Below are 15,965 nucleotides of genomic sequence, written 5' to 3' on the forward strand. Positions count from 1 at the left end.
GGTTCACTCCCCAAATGGCTGCTACGGCCGGTGCTGTGCTGATCCGAAGCCAGGAGCCAGGTGCTTCCTCCTGGTCTCCCACGAGGGTGCAGGGGCCTAAGTACTTGGGCCATCCTTCACTGCCCTCCTGGGCCAGAGCAGAGAGCTGGAGTGGAAGAGGAGCAACCAGGACTAGAACCTGTGCCCAAATGGGATGCTGGTGCCACAGGCGGAGGATTAACCAAATGAGCTATGGTGTCAGCCAGGGTTTTTTTTTTTTTATTTTTATTTTTTTAGAACTTGAGGGCTTAGGGGCAAATAAATTCCAGATAGAAGGGGGAATTGGCAAATTGAGAGGAGGACCAGCAACACAACGGAAGGTTAGACCTTAAGTGAAATAAATAATCAATTTCTTTTGGCAGAGGGTATTTTTATGAATAAAGAAGCATGGTATTTGATGAAAAACTGTTTGCTAAACCAGCTTATGATGTAACCTTCCTGAAGATCCTAAAACTTTCATTTAAAGCTGCTACATGGGTACTCTTGAGTTAGTGGTATTTGGGTAGTAGAAGAAAGTAGATAATGACCAGGTGCAAAGAAAAGCCCCATGTGCATGGAGTCAAATGCAAAGTGAGCAGGAAAGGAAATGCATAGACCTCTCCTGCCCTGTCTGCTCCCTTGCAAACACACACAACATTTCTTAAAAATTTGGGGAGAGACTCAGATTGCCACCGAGTATCTTTTTATTTTATTTTATTTATTTTTTAAAGATCCGTTTATTTATTTGAAAGTCAGAGCTACAGAGAGACAAGGAGATCTTCCATTTGCTGGTTTACTTTCCAAATAGCTGCAACAGCTGGGGCTGGGCTAGGCCAAAGCCAGGAACCAGGAACTTCTTCTGAGTCTCCCATGTGGGTGGCAGAGGCCCAAGCACTTGGGCCATCTTCTACTGTTTTTCCCAGACCATTAGCAGGGAGCTGGATTGGAAGTGGAGCAGCCAGGACTTGGGCCAGTACCCATACTGGCGTCATAGGTGGGAGCTGTATCCTCTCCGCCACAATATCAGGCCTGCCACAATATATCAAATGGTGATTTGTACCATTTTGCTTATTGAACAAGATAACACCAGCAGGTTTGAAGATTTTGGCACATTTAGGAAAGCATACTAGATTCCTAGGAATTGAGGAAACACAATTTAGGAAACATTGTGGGTGTTCTGGAACATATACCATCATGGAAAATAAAGAGCAAGCATTTTGAGTAGAGATAAGTATCTCATCTATAATAAGGGTAATTTACGTGAAAAGATCCCTGATGACAATCTGACAGGCAAAGATTAAGGATAGTGACAGGGCAACTCTGATCAGCTCTTCAGAAAGGATGGCTAGATCTAGAGTTGTGGCTACTTTATCTAATTTAACTATGTTTAACTCAAATTGAAAAAAATTAGCAATTTCAGTGTGCCAGTCACATTAGCCATATTGCATATGCTAAAAAGCTACATGTGAGAAGTGGCAAGCATACTTGACAGCAGAGACAGCAAACAGTTTTTTTGGTGGGTGAAAGTTTTGTTGGACTGTGCTATTACACTGTCTTATAGATGTGTGGATTGCATGAAAAAATAACAACATCAATACCATGATATTCTGCCATGTGGTTAATATTATGTGTGTGTGTGTACTCATCGATGTTTTTATATGTGGGATAAAATGTCTGAAACAATTTGCACCTGAAATTATGATGGATTCACTGTTACAATGGGGTGGGAGTGAGATTACAGGGAACTCTGACTTTTACACTGCCATGCTTACAGTGATGATTACGGCTTTTATGCTAAAACATTTTAATTTTGAGCATAAAATTATGGCTTATAAGTAGACTGGAGAAGTCAAGGAGAATGACAACTGAGAACAGGTATTAGATCAAGTAAGAAAGAGGATGCTGCTATCTCATTGGCCAGTTTCAGGAGCGTGGCTGGGAAAGCCTGTTTACAAGGAATACATAGAGATAGATTTTTCGAACATGTCAGAGGAGATCAGCAGATCTAATGCACATTTCCACTTCATGATGAGCCCATGGTGATGAGAGATCTAATATGGTCAAGGGGCAAGGAAAACCATAGACATAGTTGGATTAGCAAAGAGGAAGAAAATATAAAACTGAACTGAGGCAGATGAAGAAACAATTCCTAGGATCTTTATCTTAGTGACTGAAAAGTGCTGCTTTCACTCCAAATCAGCCACTGATTTGTTGTAAACATGTTTCAAATACATGGGAATTTATTCTCTCTGAACAAGTTATAAAGGTATAGACAGGAGAGCTAGTGACCCAGTAGACCGTATGCTCTAAAGAACTACATGTAGGTACTAGCAATCATAATGGACAGCACAGAAAGTATGGAGATGGGCCAGGTGCATAGCCCAGGTTTTATAAAGAAAAAAAAAAGAAGGAGAAGTAAGTTTATTGACCATGCTACATATTTGATTTTGATTGAATGGGTGATGAAAGGATCTTAAGACAAGATATTCTTAAAACCTGGGAAACAAATGCAAAGAAGGAAAGAAGTAAAGTTAAATCAAGACATATGAACAGCCCCCTTCAAATCAATATTTGTTCAGTATTTATTTAGAGGAAAGGTTATGAAGTGTGTGAAGGAAATATAAAGTACCACCAGGAGGGGGACTAGCACTTTACTACCCACCGCTCTTCTTTAGCCAAAACACACACATAAACAAAAGAGCCTGTGGCCAGCATTTTTCTCTGTTTTGTTAGACCTGGAGATATTTTAGATTCCCTTGTAGATTAAAGGCAGTTACTTGGTTGTGGTTACTTTTTAAACCTGCCTCTTTTGAGGTGTAGAAACTAACTAAAATTGTTACTGTGGAGAAATTTATGGCTTAGATGGCAAATATGAGGGCTGTGACTTCCTGGCAGTGAGGTAGGTCCCAGTGAAAGAGATGGGGAGGTATGGGGTACAGGAGTAAATCATGTTGCTAGTCCCCATTGTTCTTCTTATGGTCCAACACAGAGGGAGTTGAGTAGAAATGAACACCAGTAGGAAAGATACCACAAAAGGTACCCTGGTGCCAAAGAAGTGTGTGGCATGAGTGGTCAGTTCCAACAGTGGAGGCTGGATGGGGTGAATTCTCAGCAGTTAGCATTTAGAAATTTTTTGAAAAGATATTTATCTGAGGGCCGGCGCTGCAGCTCACTAGGCTAATCCTCTGCCTTGCGGCGCCGGCACACTGGGTTCTAGTCCCGGTCGGGGCGCCGGATTCTGTCCCAGTTGCCCCTCTTCCAGGCCAGCTCTCTTTTGTGGCCAGGGAGTGCAGTGGAGGATGGCCCAAGTGCTTGGGCCCTGCACCCCATGGGAGACCAGGATAAGTACCTGGCTCCTGCCGTCAGATCAGCGCGGTGCACCGGCCGCAGCGCGCAGGCCGCGGCGGCCATTGGAGGGTGAACCAACGGCAAAGGAAGACCTTTCTCTCTGTCTCTCTCTCTCACTGTCCACTCTGCCTGTCAAAAAATTAAAAAAAAAAAAAGAAAAGATATTTATTTGAAACTCAGAATGACAGGGGTGGGGAGGGAGAGAAAGAGAGAGAGAGAGACCGCAAGTGAGCAACCTTCCATCTTCTGGTTTATTTCCTAAATTCCCACAACAGCCAGGGCTGGACCAGGCTGAAGCCTGGAGCCAGGAACTCCATACGGGTCTCCCATGTGGGTGGCAGGGTCCTAAGCACTTGGGCCATCATCAATTATTTCTTTTAAAGATATATTTATTTATTTGAAAGTCAGAGTTACACACAGAAAGAAGGAGAGGCAGAGAGAGAGAGAGAGAGAGAGAGAGAGAGGTCTTCCATCTGCTGGTTCACTCCTCAATTAACCGCAATGGCAGGAGCTGTAATGATTCAAAGCCAGGATCCAGGAGCCTCCTTTGGGTCTCCCATGTGGGTGCAGGAGCCCTAGAACTTGGGCCATCCTCCACTGCATTCCCAGGCCATAACAGGGATCGGACGAGGAGCAGCCGGGACTCGAACCAGCACCCATATGGGATGCCGGTACTGCAGGCGGCAGCCTAACCTGCTGTGCCACAGTGCAGGCCTCACATCATCAACTATTTTCCCTTGTTCCTTAGCAGGGAGCTGGAGCAGAAGTGAGCAGCTGGGACTCTGATAAGAGATGCCAGTGTCATCAGTGTGGCAGCAGTGGCTTAACCTGCTGCTCTACAACAGTGGCCCCAGGAATCTATTAACAAACTGAAGGACTGGCTTAGCACCAGATGGTCACCTCTTTCTTTCTTACCCATTGCTTTTTTGAGTCTCTGCCCAGCCAGAACTGAGTACAGCTGAGCACAGTAGCAACAGCCCTTCTACCAGACATCTCTGTGGCTGTACCCTAAGGTGTTTCAGTGTAAGCAACACACTGGTGGATAATTTTGAAAGCTTAGTATAGAGCAGAAAGGAGCTTTCAAAAATGATTTATACATTCCAGAAGGATAAAACCTATGGGAGAGTAAGAACACAGAAATGTGCTCATGCATCAAACCTGTAGTCTTGAAGCTAAGAATCATACCAGAGGAAAAAGAAAAGTGGAGGGAGAAAGACAACTAGAGAGTGAAGAGGAAATGCCATTTACGGGAACCATGGATACCCCTAAATATTTCAATCTTTATGAGCAACATTTGCACCTAGAAATAGAATCTGTACTTTTCTTCTAGGAAAAACAACTGACATATAAAAATTGTACATGTTCATAGGGTACTGTCTGATGCTTTAGTAAATGTATACATCATGTAATGTCCTGTTAGGGTAAATGCATATATCTATTCAATGCTTAACATTTATTTTACAGAAAACACCCAAATCCTATATTCTAGTTTTTAAATAGAGAAATATGGATTACATTATCTATTGTAACCCTACTGTGCAATGGAACCCTAGGACTTCTTACTCCAATCCAGCTATAACCTCCTCGCTGTCAATCAAACTTTCTCCATCTCTCCCTCCCATTTTTCCTCCACAGCCTCTAGCGACCACCATTGTATTTTTTTAAAAGACTTAATTATTTATTTGAAAGTCAGAGTTACACACAGAGAGAAGGAGAGGTAGAGGGAGAGAGAGAGAGAGAGAGGTCTTCCATCTGCTGGTTCATTCCCCAATTGGCCATAATGTCTGGAGCTGCATCGATCCAAAGCCAGGAGCCAGGAGCTTCCTCCAGGTCTTCCCACGTAGGTGCAGGGGCCCAAGGACTTGAGCCGTTTTCTACTGCTTTCCCGGGCCATAGCAGAGAGCTGGATCAGAAGTGGAGCAGCCGGGTCCCGAACTGGTGCCCATATGAGATGCCAGCACTTGCAGGGGGCGGCTTTACTGGCTACACCACAGTGCTGGCCCCTACCATTGTATTTTTCTTTTAAGAGATCACCTTGTTTTTTAGATTCCACGTATGAATGAGATCATGTGATACTTATCTTTGTATGCTTGGTTTATTTCACTTAACGTAATGAACTCCAGTTCCATCTATGCTATTGCAAATTAAAGAACTTAAAATATGTGAAGTAAAATTAAGATTCCATAGTTACATTCTGTGTAAAGGAATTGTGCAGTTAAAAAAAATAGTAACCCCTTTTACCAGACCTCCCTCCCTCCCCTTCCCTTCCCTCCCTTCTTCTCCCATCTTCCCCTCTCCTTCCTTCTCCTCCCTGCTACTCCCCTATCTGCTCCCTTTAAACAAAACAGGTGTAAGGATCTAGGAATGGAGGAGTTGACTTTTAAAGAAACTGATGATTACATGAATGATTTAAACAAACAAGAGAATAATGACTTTTCTTTAGGATAGAAGCCTTCTTGGATCCAAACAGCATCCACCTTCCTTCTTGAGTTTATGAAACTGCCATCTTTTCTGATTTTGGAATATACCAGGAAATTGTGACTTATTTATAAAAGATCATGGCAATGCCGGGAAATGATTGCCATTTGTTATTACAAGAAATAATAGAATCATTGTATCCTGCAAAGCTCTTGTGTTACGTTCTAGGTCAGTCTTATTGGATTAGTAGGTCACTATATTCACTAGAGTCTGGGTACAGCACAAGGTCATATTCACATTGAGCCCTCTGGCCCTATTGGTTTTGTCTTTGGAGGAACCACCATCTAGAAAGGAACTGTGAGAGAGACACTATTATCTAGCTCCTGTCTCTTGGGCTGATTTGCCAAAAGACTATGTATCCTGTGCACAGAGTCAAAATTCAGCAGTGAGCCGAGGATTCTCATTACAAATGGGTCATGTAAGGAATAATAGGCAAGCTTTTGTCTCACATGACCTGGTACTTACTTTTCTTCTAAGGAAAAATATCTCAACGTAGTTGAAGCCATTTTGAATGTGATATGGCACCCTTGTGTGTTCACTAGAATCCCTGTTAGTATTTTGTCTTTAGTTAGTTCTTATCAGTAAAAATGCACCAGTGTAAGTCAGATGTACCCCTCTGTCAATTTGGAAAGAACTTGTCTCATTTCTTCTATTAGCAGAGGACTTGCATAGGTTTGGCCAGTTAAGAATTAGGTTTGAGGGCGTGGGACTAAAACTGGAGCATAAATATTTCTTTTTGTTTATAGAAATCTATCAGGAAGTTAAGGTAGATGATTTTACAGTTTTAGAGAATTATTCTCATGTTCATTCTCATTATTGTCAGAGCTAACAGTTACTGAGCACTTATACTGTATCACAACATGTGCTGAATATATGGTCATTTCTAATCCTCACAAGAACCCCATGAGGATATATGAAGAGGCTGCTACAGCCACTAGGGCTCTGGGTACAGTGCTTTGTACCTTTGTGCCTTTGGTCTCACTCTAGACAGAGCTGTATGACTGTGGGCCTTGGTGCAGTATACCAATAACATTAGGTTAGCTTTGTTTTTCATCTTGTGGTTGTCTGTAATGTGATGCATATGCCTCTACAAGTGTTCAAACTGTGTGGTGGTGCCTGTACTCATCTTATGAAGAATGGTCATCACAAAAAAAAAAAAAAAAGAAAAGGAAAATCTTGGAATATTATGGAGTTCATTTTATAAGTTAATCAGCTATTTATTACCATCAAGGTAAGGATTAAAGGTGACTTAAGTCCTGTTTCACTTTTCCTTCTGTTTTTTGAATGGTCTTATTCCCATGAATGTCTAAAAAGCTTCCATCTTGCTCTCTAAATGCAACCACACATTGATTCTCTTGAATGCTGATAAGACAAAACATCTTTTTCATTCCCTCTCCAACTTAAGCCTAAGCTAAGGCATAACTCAAATTAAAAAAGACCATTACTTTCACCTGAGACCTCCCCACAGAATTTCCCATACAAAACACACAGAGAATTAATTGTAAGACCTCTTATCCAGGAAAATCCTTTATGAATCTCTCTGGTAACACCAGTCCTGAAACCATGTGGTTAAGAGCTCTCACTTGTTTTTCTGTAACTAAACAATATGAATCGAATTCTTATTTGTACGAGAGAGACTAGAAAACTACTTTTCTTATTGGAGATGTTTCATGTGATATGCATTGCATATTTTGTGTGTTTCTTGTTCTACCAGCCTTAGTGATGAGTCTGTGGAGGGTGACAATTATCAAGGCAATTATTGAATCACTACTTAATCATTTTCTTGGGTTATCATGACTTCCAACTCATTCCATTTTTCATAAGGATTCTGAGTCACTCAAGTAGTTTCCTCTGTGACTTTTGCTGCTTTCTTTGTTGTGACAACCACTGTACCTGAGAAAAATGCCCAAAGCAAGTTGTAAGAAATCTCATCTCTATTTTAAATGATGTTAAAATGAAAATGTTCTTTCTTCAGTTTTGAATGAACCCTTGATAGGATCTGTAGTAGATAGAAATGGTATACATAAAACCACTTGCATGAAAAATTTAGAAAGGAAATGATTAAGAACCAGATCTGTGAATCTTTTATCCTTTGACCAGCACAAGATGTACTGAGTAGAAAGAACGTGAGGATAGGGTAAAAAATAAAAACTTCTCCAAAGAATTTTGAGAGAGCTGTTTCTTTTCTGTTGGTGCTTGGAGAGAGTAGCGGGTCATGTTTCTGGAACCTTAAGAACGTGGTTATAAGTCTTCTTGCTTCCTTTATCTCAATTCTAGTGAGAGGGCTTCGCTGGAAGCAATTGGAGACTCGAAATATGCTCCTTATGGGAGACTCAGAGGATCTGAGAAAACTACAGTACTGTAGAAGCAATACAATGTTATCTGCATAAAGATCATCTTAGACTCTAAGGGTGACGGATCAAAGGATGCATGAGTATTTCTTTTGGATGAAGTGTGCACCACATAGAAGAAAGAACTGAGGTGTAGTTATTTTGAATTCTGTCCGAAACATGCATATCAAGGCGGCAGAATGTTCCCAAGAACAAGAAATTAGATACGAACATGTCAAATCCTAGGAGACAGAGAAGTTGCGAATGATCACAAAGAGCAAATGATACATCTAAAGCAGATGAAGTTGGATGGAGGACTTAGAAGAAAGCTTAAAGATGTGAGAAATGGATTACAACATAGACTGATTATTAAGAGGAATCCATGTTTAGATGACAAGGCTTATTAGCATGATTGTTCATTCCATGTTATATTTTCAAAATCTGGCACAGAATAGTTGTTCAATAAGTAATTGAACAAATGGATGACACTACTAGAGACTATACTGGCTTAGTTTTTGAAAAATGTTTTAGATTCCTGGGCAGAGGAGAATGTGAAACTATAACAGTCTACCATTGAATGTTTATACAATGTTATTGCCATGTGTTCACATGATCTTGGTAAAAACACCTGTTAGAAAAAAACAGGAGGGGCTGGCGCTGTGGCATAGCGGGTAGTCACTGCCTGCAGTGCTGGCATCCCATATGGGTGCTAGTTAGAATCTTGGCTGCTCTACTTTCGATCCAGCTGTCTGCTATGACCTGGGAAAGCAGCAGAAGATGGCTGAAGTGCTTGGGGCCCTGCACCTGTGTGGAAGACCCAGAAGAAGCTTCTGGCTCCTGTCTTCAGATTGGCCCAGCTGCGGCTATTGTGGTCATCTGGGGAGTGAACCAGAAGATGGAAGACCTCTTTTCTTTCTCTTCCTTTGCCTCTACCTCTCTGTAACTCTGCCTTTCAAATAAATAAATCTTTTAAAAAAATAGGAAGGTCTTCAGAGTACAAGTTTATGGAAAGGTGGTTAATTTTAAGAAAGCATAAAGCATAAAGCAAGTTTAATTCATGAATGGCAATTGAAAAAAAATTTTCTACCTTGCTAAAATCAATGTCTAAGCAACTTAATGTTCTCAATGGCTTCTAACTTACCAGAGATAAGATTGAAAATATTCTTATAAAAGCCCTGTAGTTCACTTAAGTACCTCTGCAAATATCCCCAGGTTCTATCTCTTCCTCTGTGTCCTGATCTCACTACACTGCCACAATTTCTTCCAGAGAGAATGCCTATGTGACTGTGTGTCTATTCAGAGTGAATGGCATCATGAGTTTGAAGTAAACACTTAGGTTATCATCTTGAAGCTTTCATGGATGTTTGCTTTCTGTTTTCTCTTGGCTTCATGTTCTGTTATCTCTGGGAAAAAGATGCCTTGATTTCCCCCTTAGCCCAATCCCTGTCTGGGATCCTTACTTCTCTGGGAAGGCAGCTTATATCTATTGAAAATGTGCCAGGCACTGTGCTTATCATAATCATGAAAATAACTGCTAATAACATCTGACAGTTACTTTGAAGGATTATGATTAGGATGTCACTTGCTGCACTTGGAGTTGAACCTGGAATGCACACAGAGAGGTAAGCAGACCAGGTATGGAGGGGAGAGTCACTCTCTGTGGAATGATTTTAGAAAGAGGATTCATGGGAGTAACATTCAGAGTATATTTTCTTGATGACATCAGGGCAGCATTATGAAAACCAAATATTGTACAATACAATTGGGATTTTGAAGATATAAAGGCATGTTTGTCTTCACACAAAATTATCCCAGTCTTACACATTTTTAGTTTTCATTACGACTTCTTGTAGGATTTTCCCCCTTGTCTGATTACTCACTGTCAGGTTTTTAACTATTGCTTACTTATCTCATTATGGTTGTCTCCCTGGAGCAACCTCATACTTCCTTTTGATTGATTTGTAGCTGGAAAAACAAATAGAAGGATTTCTATTGAAATTTGACACATATTTTGAGTTGTTAATAAAATGATTTTTAGTAGCTGATGAGATTTTTCTGCCACCCTCCTCATTGAGTGCTTTGGTTTTGTGATAGTGTTCTAGTTACTTAAACTTTCCCTCCCTATACTTTTTAATCTGGTTTCTCTGGATAATGAAATATTAGATATAAGAAAGAAATGTTTGGAACTATGACACACTTTAAACAAATGTGGATGGCATAATATAATAGTTTTTATTAGACAGACATGTAGATAAAAATTCAAAGAGAGTGGTACAGGTATCCAGTTGCTCTAAGCAAATCTGTCAATCATGTCATTTTCAAGTGCTCTTGTTAATTCAAGAACTTAAAGCCACACCAGGGGTTTGATAATGACGTATCCTTTCATTTCATAGTTCAGGGCCTGCCAGTCTAGGACATTAGGATTGAAGGCAGAACCCTGATATGTTAACAAGATGTCTTCTGGAGATAGCACAGAGTCCCACATGTACACATCCCCAATCTCTCCCACAAAGGACTGGCTCTTATCAAACCCACCCCCATAGGAATCCTGCTCCTACCCTAGGACAATCTTGGGGTGAGCATCAACAGAGTAACCTTGCCTCAGACCCTTTTTCACCAAAGGTTTCCCATTGACCCAAAGTTCAGCAATGCCTGAAGAAGACTCCCAGCTGGTACAGATGTGCACTGGGGCTGGAAACTCTTCATTAACCTTGAATGTAGCTTTGCTATTTCCAATATACAGACTGTACTCTCCAGGTTTTCCTTTATAAAGGAGCAGCTCATTTTCCCTGTTTTTAGCATTACAGGAGAAGAGGCTGTAGCCACAGGTAATGTCACTATAGGCTCGAAGACACAAGGTGAAGCTCTGCAGGGGATTATCCAGCTCTTTGATGATATTCACATGATTAGTCGAAGATTCTCTAGGGAACACAAAGACTTTCCCCCTGAGGTCTGTGGAATCAAGAAAGAAAAATGACTTTCACCATAAACACAGAAAAATAGCCCAGAGTCAACCTGTTTTCTCATTTCATGTTTCTTGACCATCCCCTGACCTCCCTACCTGTCTGAGCCAAGGTTTCAGTGAGGCTGGTGAGGAGAAACACCCAAAGCAACAGCTTGTCCATGTTCTTGTCCTGGGCTGTTGCAGCAGCAGTGATGATCAGGATGAGGGTAGCTGACAGCACGGAGCTATGTCCACCCAGCTTCTCTAGTTATGTAGAGTTTCACTGTCTTAGAACTCAGGCTGTTCAGGGTTTATTTACACATTCCATGATGATGGGGTATGGAGAGCACCAATGACGTGTGAGTGATTTTCCAGAACTTTCTCCTGGTGCCAGCAATCAGAGGGGCACATGGGAAAAGAATGGTGAAGCCCTAGGCTAGGAAATCAATCAGAGTTATTTATTAGACACAAATGGCTGCCAGAGCTCCAACCCATGACCAAGATTTCATTGCTGAGAAGGGAGTGGTTGTGGAGTTGCAGGGTTGTGGGGTGCTGAAGGGCTGGTCCCACACGAGAGTTTCCCTCTGTTGCGCAGGGGCTTCTGTGTCTGAGGACCGTATGCTCTACCAGGAGTTCCCGAGCCATGTCAGTAGTGGAAATAAGGTCTTTTCTTCTTTTTATAGTTCTGTGAAGTAGTCTTCTGTTTGTAGGACAGTCTGGGTTTCTGCTTTCTGCTGAAGACCCTGAAACATTCCCTCATCTTTGATGAACTCAATAATGAGTAGTATGTAATGGCATTGTTATGGGGAATCAGGCAATTGGAGTATAGACTATCTCCTGCAAACTTACTATTTTTCTGCTACTACTAATTACCCCTCTTTCTTCTTTTTTATGTCATGGTACTTCCTTATCCTAGATTTCCCCATTTCTTATTATAACTTGTTTTTCTGGAGACCTACCAACTATGTGCAGAGATACCCCCATCTTTCCCAGTTTTGCTCTACTTTTCTTTGAGTCCTGGCTATTGAAGGTATATCTAATCCATCTTTAGTGATGACCTCATATATTACACTCACATTTTCTCACTAAATCCTAGCTCTATGTTAGATTCTGAGGATGCAGTGGTTCTGCCTCTCATGTTACTCCAAGAAACTTCATCTCCTTTTTTTCTGCTACTACTTAAATTTTCACATTTAATTAGCTGCCACACTAACCTGCTCTGTCTTTAAGAAATCAAATTGAAAATTCTCTTTCAGGCCACATTACTTTGCTGCTGTCTGATCCTTAAATTCTATGAAATCTTCATTCTCAACAAATTGTCTAGTCTTTTGTTGTTCTCTCTTCTTTCAGCTCACCTTAGACTTTCTGATGAGTTTTTTCAATTTCATAATAACTGCCACCAAGAATTCACTTTCCCTACCATTGTTCAAATTATGCTTCTAATCTTCACCTCTGGGCAGTTTCCATGCTCTGTTCTTTTTTTGTTTTTCTAAGCTGGGTCCCAGGTTGTGAAACTTTATTTGGCTTGTTGCACAGGAAGAGTTAGCATTGGAGTTTGAGTTATAACCTATTGACACCTGACTTAATTATACCCCAGCCTGGAAGATGATAGTATTTTCAATTTTGCTCCAATGTGGTTACGAACTTTTACCCAAATACTGTTATCCGGTCAAACATAGCAAATTGTTGTTCTTAATACATTCCTGGCTTTCTTCTCTTGTTACTTCTATTTATTGTCTTAAATATATCTTATCATTGTGTTTCTTAAAATCCCATTTTTCATAATTAATCCAGAAAGCAATCTGTCTCATGAACACTCCTGAGATCTCAACTAGAGATTATTTTTCAGCTGTTTTGAGGTTCATATAGGAACAGGACATCAAAGAAGGAGGTATCTTTCTCTGAAGGGAGGAGAGAACTTCCACTTTGATTATGGCCTTGTCTAAATAAGATCAGAGTTTGTGAACTCAAGCAGCTTCCGCAGCCTTGGAAGGTCATGACAAGAGCCTCCGGTGATTACTTACATCATAAATAAGAGTGTCAATTGTTAAATCAACAATGGGAGTCACTGTGCACTTACTCTCCATGTAGGTAAACATTTCTTTGGTTATTAGTATAAAGTGACTTGTTTAATTGGAATTACATCAAATTGAGAAATTTCTGTATTGCAAAAGAAAAAATCAGGAAAGTGAAGAGTCAACCAACAGAATGGGAAAAATATTTGCAAACTATGCAACCGATAAAGGATTAATAACCAGAATCTACAAAGAGATTAAGAAACTCCACAACAACAAAACATACAACCCACTTAAGAGTTGACCAAGGACCTCAATAGATCTTTTTCACAAGAAGAAATCCAAATGGCCAACAGACACATGAAAAAATGTTCAGGATCACTAGCAATCTGGGAAATGCAAATCAAAACCACAATGAGGTTTCACCTCACCCTGGTTAGAATGGTTCATACACAGAAATCTACCAACAACAGATGCTGGAGAGGATGTGAGCAAAAAGGGACACTAACCCACTGTTGGTGGGAATGCAAACTGGTTAAGCCACTATGGAAGTCAGTCTGAAGATGCCTCAGAAACCTGAATATAACATTACCATACAACCTAGCCATCCCACTCCTTGGAATTTACCCAAAGGAAATTAAATTAGAAAATAAAAGAGCTGTCTACACCTTAATTTTTTTGCAGCTCAATTCACAATAGCCAAGACCTGGAACCAACCCAAATGCCCATCAACAGTAGACTGGATAAAGAAATTATGGGATATGTACTCTATAGAATACTATACAGCAGTCAAAAACAATGAAATCCGGCCATTTGCAACAAAATGGAGGAATCTGGAAAACATTATGCTGAGTGAAATAAGCCAGTCCCAAAGGAACAAATATCGTGTATTCTCCCTGATCAGTGACAACCAACCGAGCACAAAAAAGGAAACCTGTTGAAATGAAATGGACATTATGAGAAGCAATGACTTGATCAGCCTTTTTCCTGACTGTTGAGGAACAACTTAATACTTTATCTCTTGTAGTATTTTTTTTGCTCTACTTAATATTATTGGCTAAACTCTTTAATTAACACACAATTATTCTTAGGTGTTTAAATTTAACTGAAAAGTGACCCCCATTAAATACAAGAGTGGGAATAAGAGAGGGAGGAGATTACAGTTTGGCACATGCTCAATTGGACTTGCCCCAAATGGTAGAGTTAGAAACGTGCCAGGGGTTTCCAATTCAATCTCATCAAAATGGCATGTACCAATGCCATCTCACTAGTCCAAGTGGTCAGTTTGAGTTCACAATTGATCATACTGATAGGTCTAAGAGTCAAAGGGATCACACAAACAAGACTAGTGTCTGCTAATACTAACTGATAGAATTAAAAAGGAGAGAACTATCCAACATGGGAAGCGGGATACACAGCAGACTAATAGAATGGCAGATGTCCTAAACAGCACTCTGGCCTCAGAATCAGTCCTTAAAGCTAAAAAGACCTTAAGGCTAAAAAGCCCATGAAAGTATTTCAGGCATGGAAAGCCAAGACACTGTGGGAAAAAAAAAAAAAAAACCTAAATGAAAGATCTCTGTGAATGAGATCCCAGCAGAAAGAATGGGCCATCAAAGAAGGAGGTACCTTTCTCCGAAGGGAGGAGAGAACTTCCACTTTGACTATGACCTTGTCTAAATAAGATCATAGTTGGCAAACTCAAAAGGATTCCATAGCCTTGGCAACTCATGACAAGAGCCTCGGGTAATTACTGATGCCATAAACAAGAGTGTCACTTGTTAAATCAACAATAGGAGTCACTGTGCATTTACTCCCCGTGTAGGAGCTCTGACCTTAATGTATTCTACTATGTGAATTAATGGTATAACTAGTACTCAAACAGAACTTTACATTTTGTGTTTCTGTGTGGGTGCAAACTGTTGAAATCTTTACTTAGTATATACTAAAATGATCTTCTGTATATAAAGGCAATTGAAAATGAATCTTGATGAAGAATAAGATGGGAGAGGGAGTGGGAGATGCAATGGTTGCAGGTGCGAGGAAGGTTATAAGGGAAAAAGCTGCTATAATCCAAAAGTTGTACTTTCAAAATTTATATTTATTAAATAAAAGTTTTAAAAAAAGAATTTGGAGTAGAATTTCATTTCTGTTATTTACTAGTGGTTGACTATTGTGAAAATCAGTAAGTTCTCTGAAAATTAGTTTACTTTTCTGTGAAACAGAGAGAACTATCCATCCAATAGTGATTTTTTTGAGGAAAAAATGAGAAAGTATATGTTCTATGCACTTTATGCATTTTAAGGCCTTTATTACTGTTTTTATGAGCTTTCTCAGACTAAACATAATTTAATGTGTAACTCTTTCCCCTCTAGATTGAATCTGGGTATTAGATCTTACTCATATTTACGTCATCCATTTTGTTTATTAACTTTTCTTGTACATGAAAAGAATCTGATATATATTTGTGGAATCAAAGGATCCAAACAGGGTGAGAACTGTTCACATGAAAACTTTTAGTAGCAATGCACATAAAGTAAAATTGAGTGATATAAGCAGGTTGTTCTGTAAGTAGGACCTAGGAAGAATATCCTTGATTGAAAACCTAGGGAATATGCAATTCATCCCCAGGATGCTAATTACTGAGTGGCATAAAATTCAGAGAACACAGAGTTCACCAGCTGCTCTTAGTTTTCATCATAAATTAATAAATTATTATTCTGTTAACAAAATGATTTGATGATCAGTGTCTAAAAGAGCTTTCAGGGGCTGACACCGTGGCTCACTTGGTTAATCCTCCGCCTGTGGTGCCAGCATCCCATATGGGTGCTG

The 15,965-nt window shown here is 40.1% G+C and overlaps 1 protein-coding gene and 1 long non-coding RNA gene across 2 annotated transcripts in view; one reads left to right on the forward strand and one right to left on the reverse strand.

The window, feature by feature from the left end:
* The window catches only part of LOC138850520 (uncharacterized), a 59,029-nt gene extending 49,909 nt beyond the window's left edge, over positions 1 to 9,120 (forward strand). Inside the window, exon 3 of the long non-coding RNA XR_016210519.1 lies at positions 8,122 to 9,120. This is a non-coding gene — a long non-coding RNA (uncharacterized LOC138850520). The remainder of the gene's footprint in view (positions 1 to 8,121) is intronic.
* Positions 9,121 to 10,384: 1,264 nt separating this feature from the next.
* APCS (amyloid P component, serum) lies at positions 10,385 to 11,408 on the reverse strand. Its single transcript, XM_002715288.6, has 2 exons — positions 11,236 to 11,408; positions 10,385 to 11,126 (listed from the first exon to the last, which is right to left on the reverse strand). The coding sequence occupies exons 1-2, from the start codon at positions 11,297 to 11,299 to the stop codon at positions 10,729 to 10,731; spliced, it is 462 nt and encodes a 153-aa protein (XP_002715334.4). The 5' UTR covers positions 11,300 to 11,408; the 3' UTR covers positions 10,385 to 10,728.
* Between the last annotated feature and the right edge of the window lie 4,557 nt (positions 11,409 to 15,965).

This window comes from Oryctolagus cuniculus, chromosome 7, assembly GCF_051225735.1.
Source record: "Oryctolagus cuniculus isolate XC-2025 breed Fujian yellow rabbit chromosome 7, ASM5122573v1, whole genome shotgun sequence".
NCBI classification, from domain to species: Eukaryota; Metazoa; Chordata; class Mammalia; order Lagomorpha; family Leporidae; genus Oryctolagus; species Oryctolagus cuniculus.

Excerpts from the sequence above, each read along its gene's own strand:
- APCS (XM_002715288.6), bottom strand. The coding sequence starts at position 11,299 with ATGGACAAGCTGTTGCTTTGGGTGTTTCTCCTCACCAGCCTCACTGAA. Across the intron at positions 11,127-11,235 it reads TGAAACCTTGGCTCAGACAG|ACCTCAGGGGGAAAGTCTTT; the intron begins GTAGGGAGGTCA and ends TTGATTCCACAG.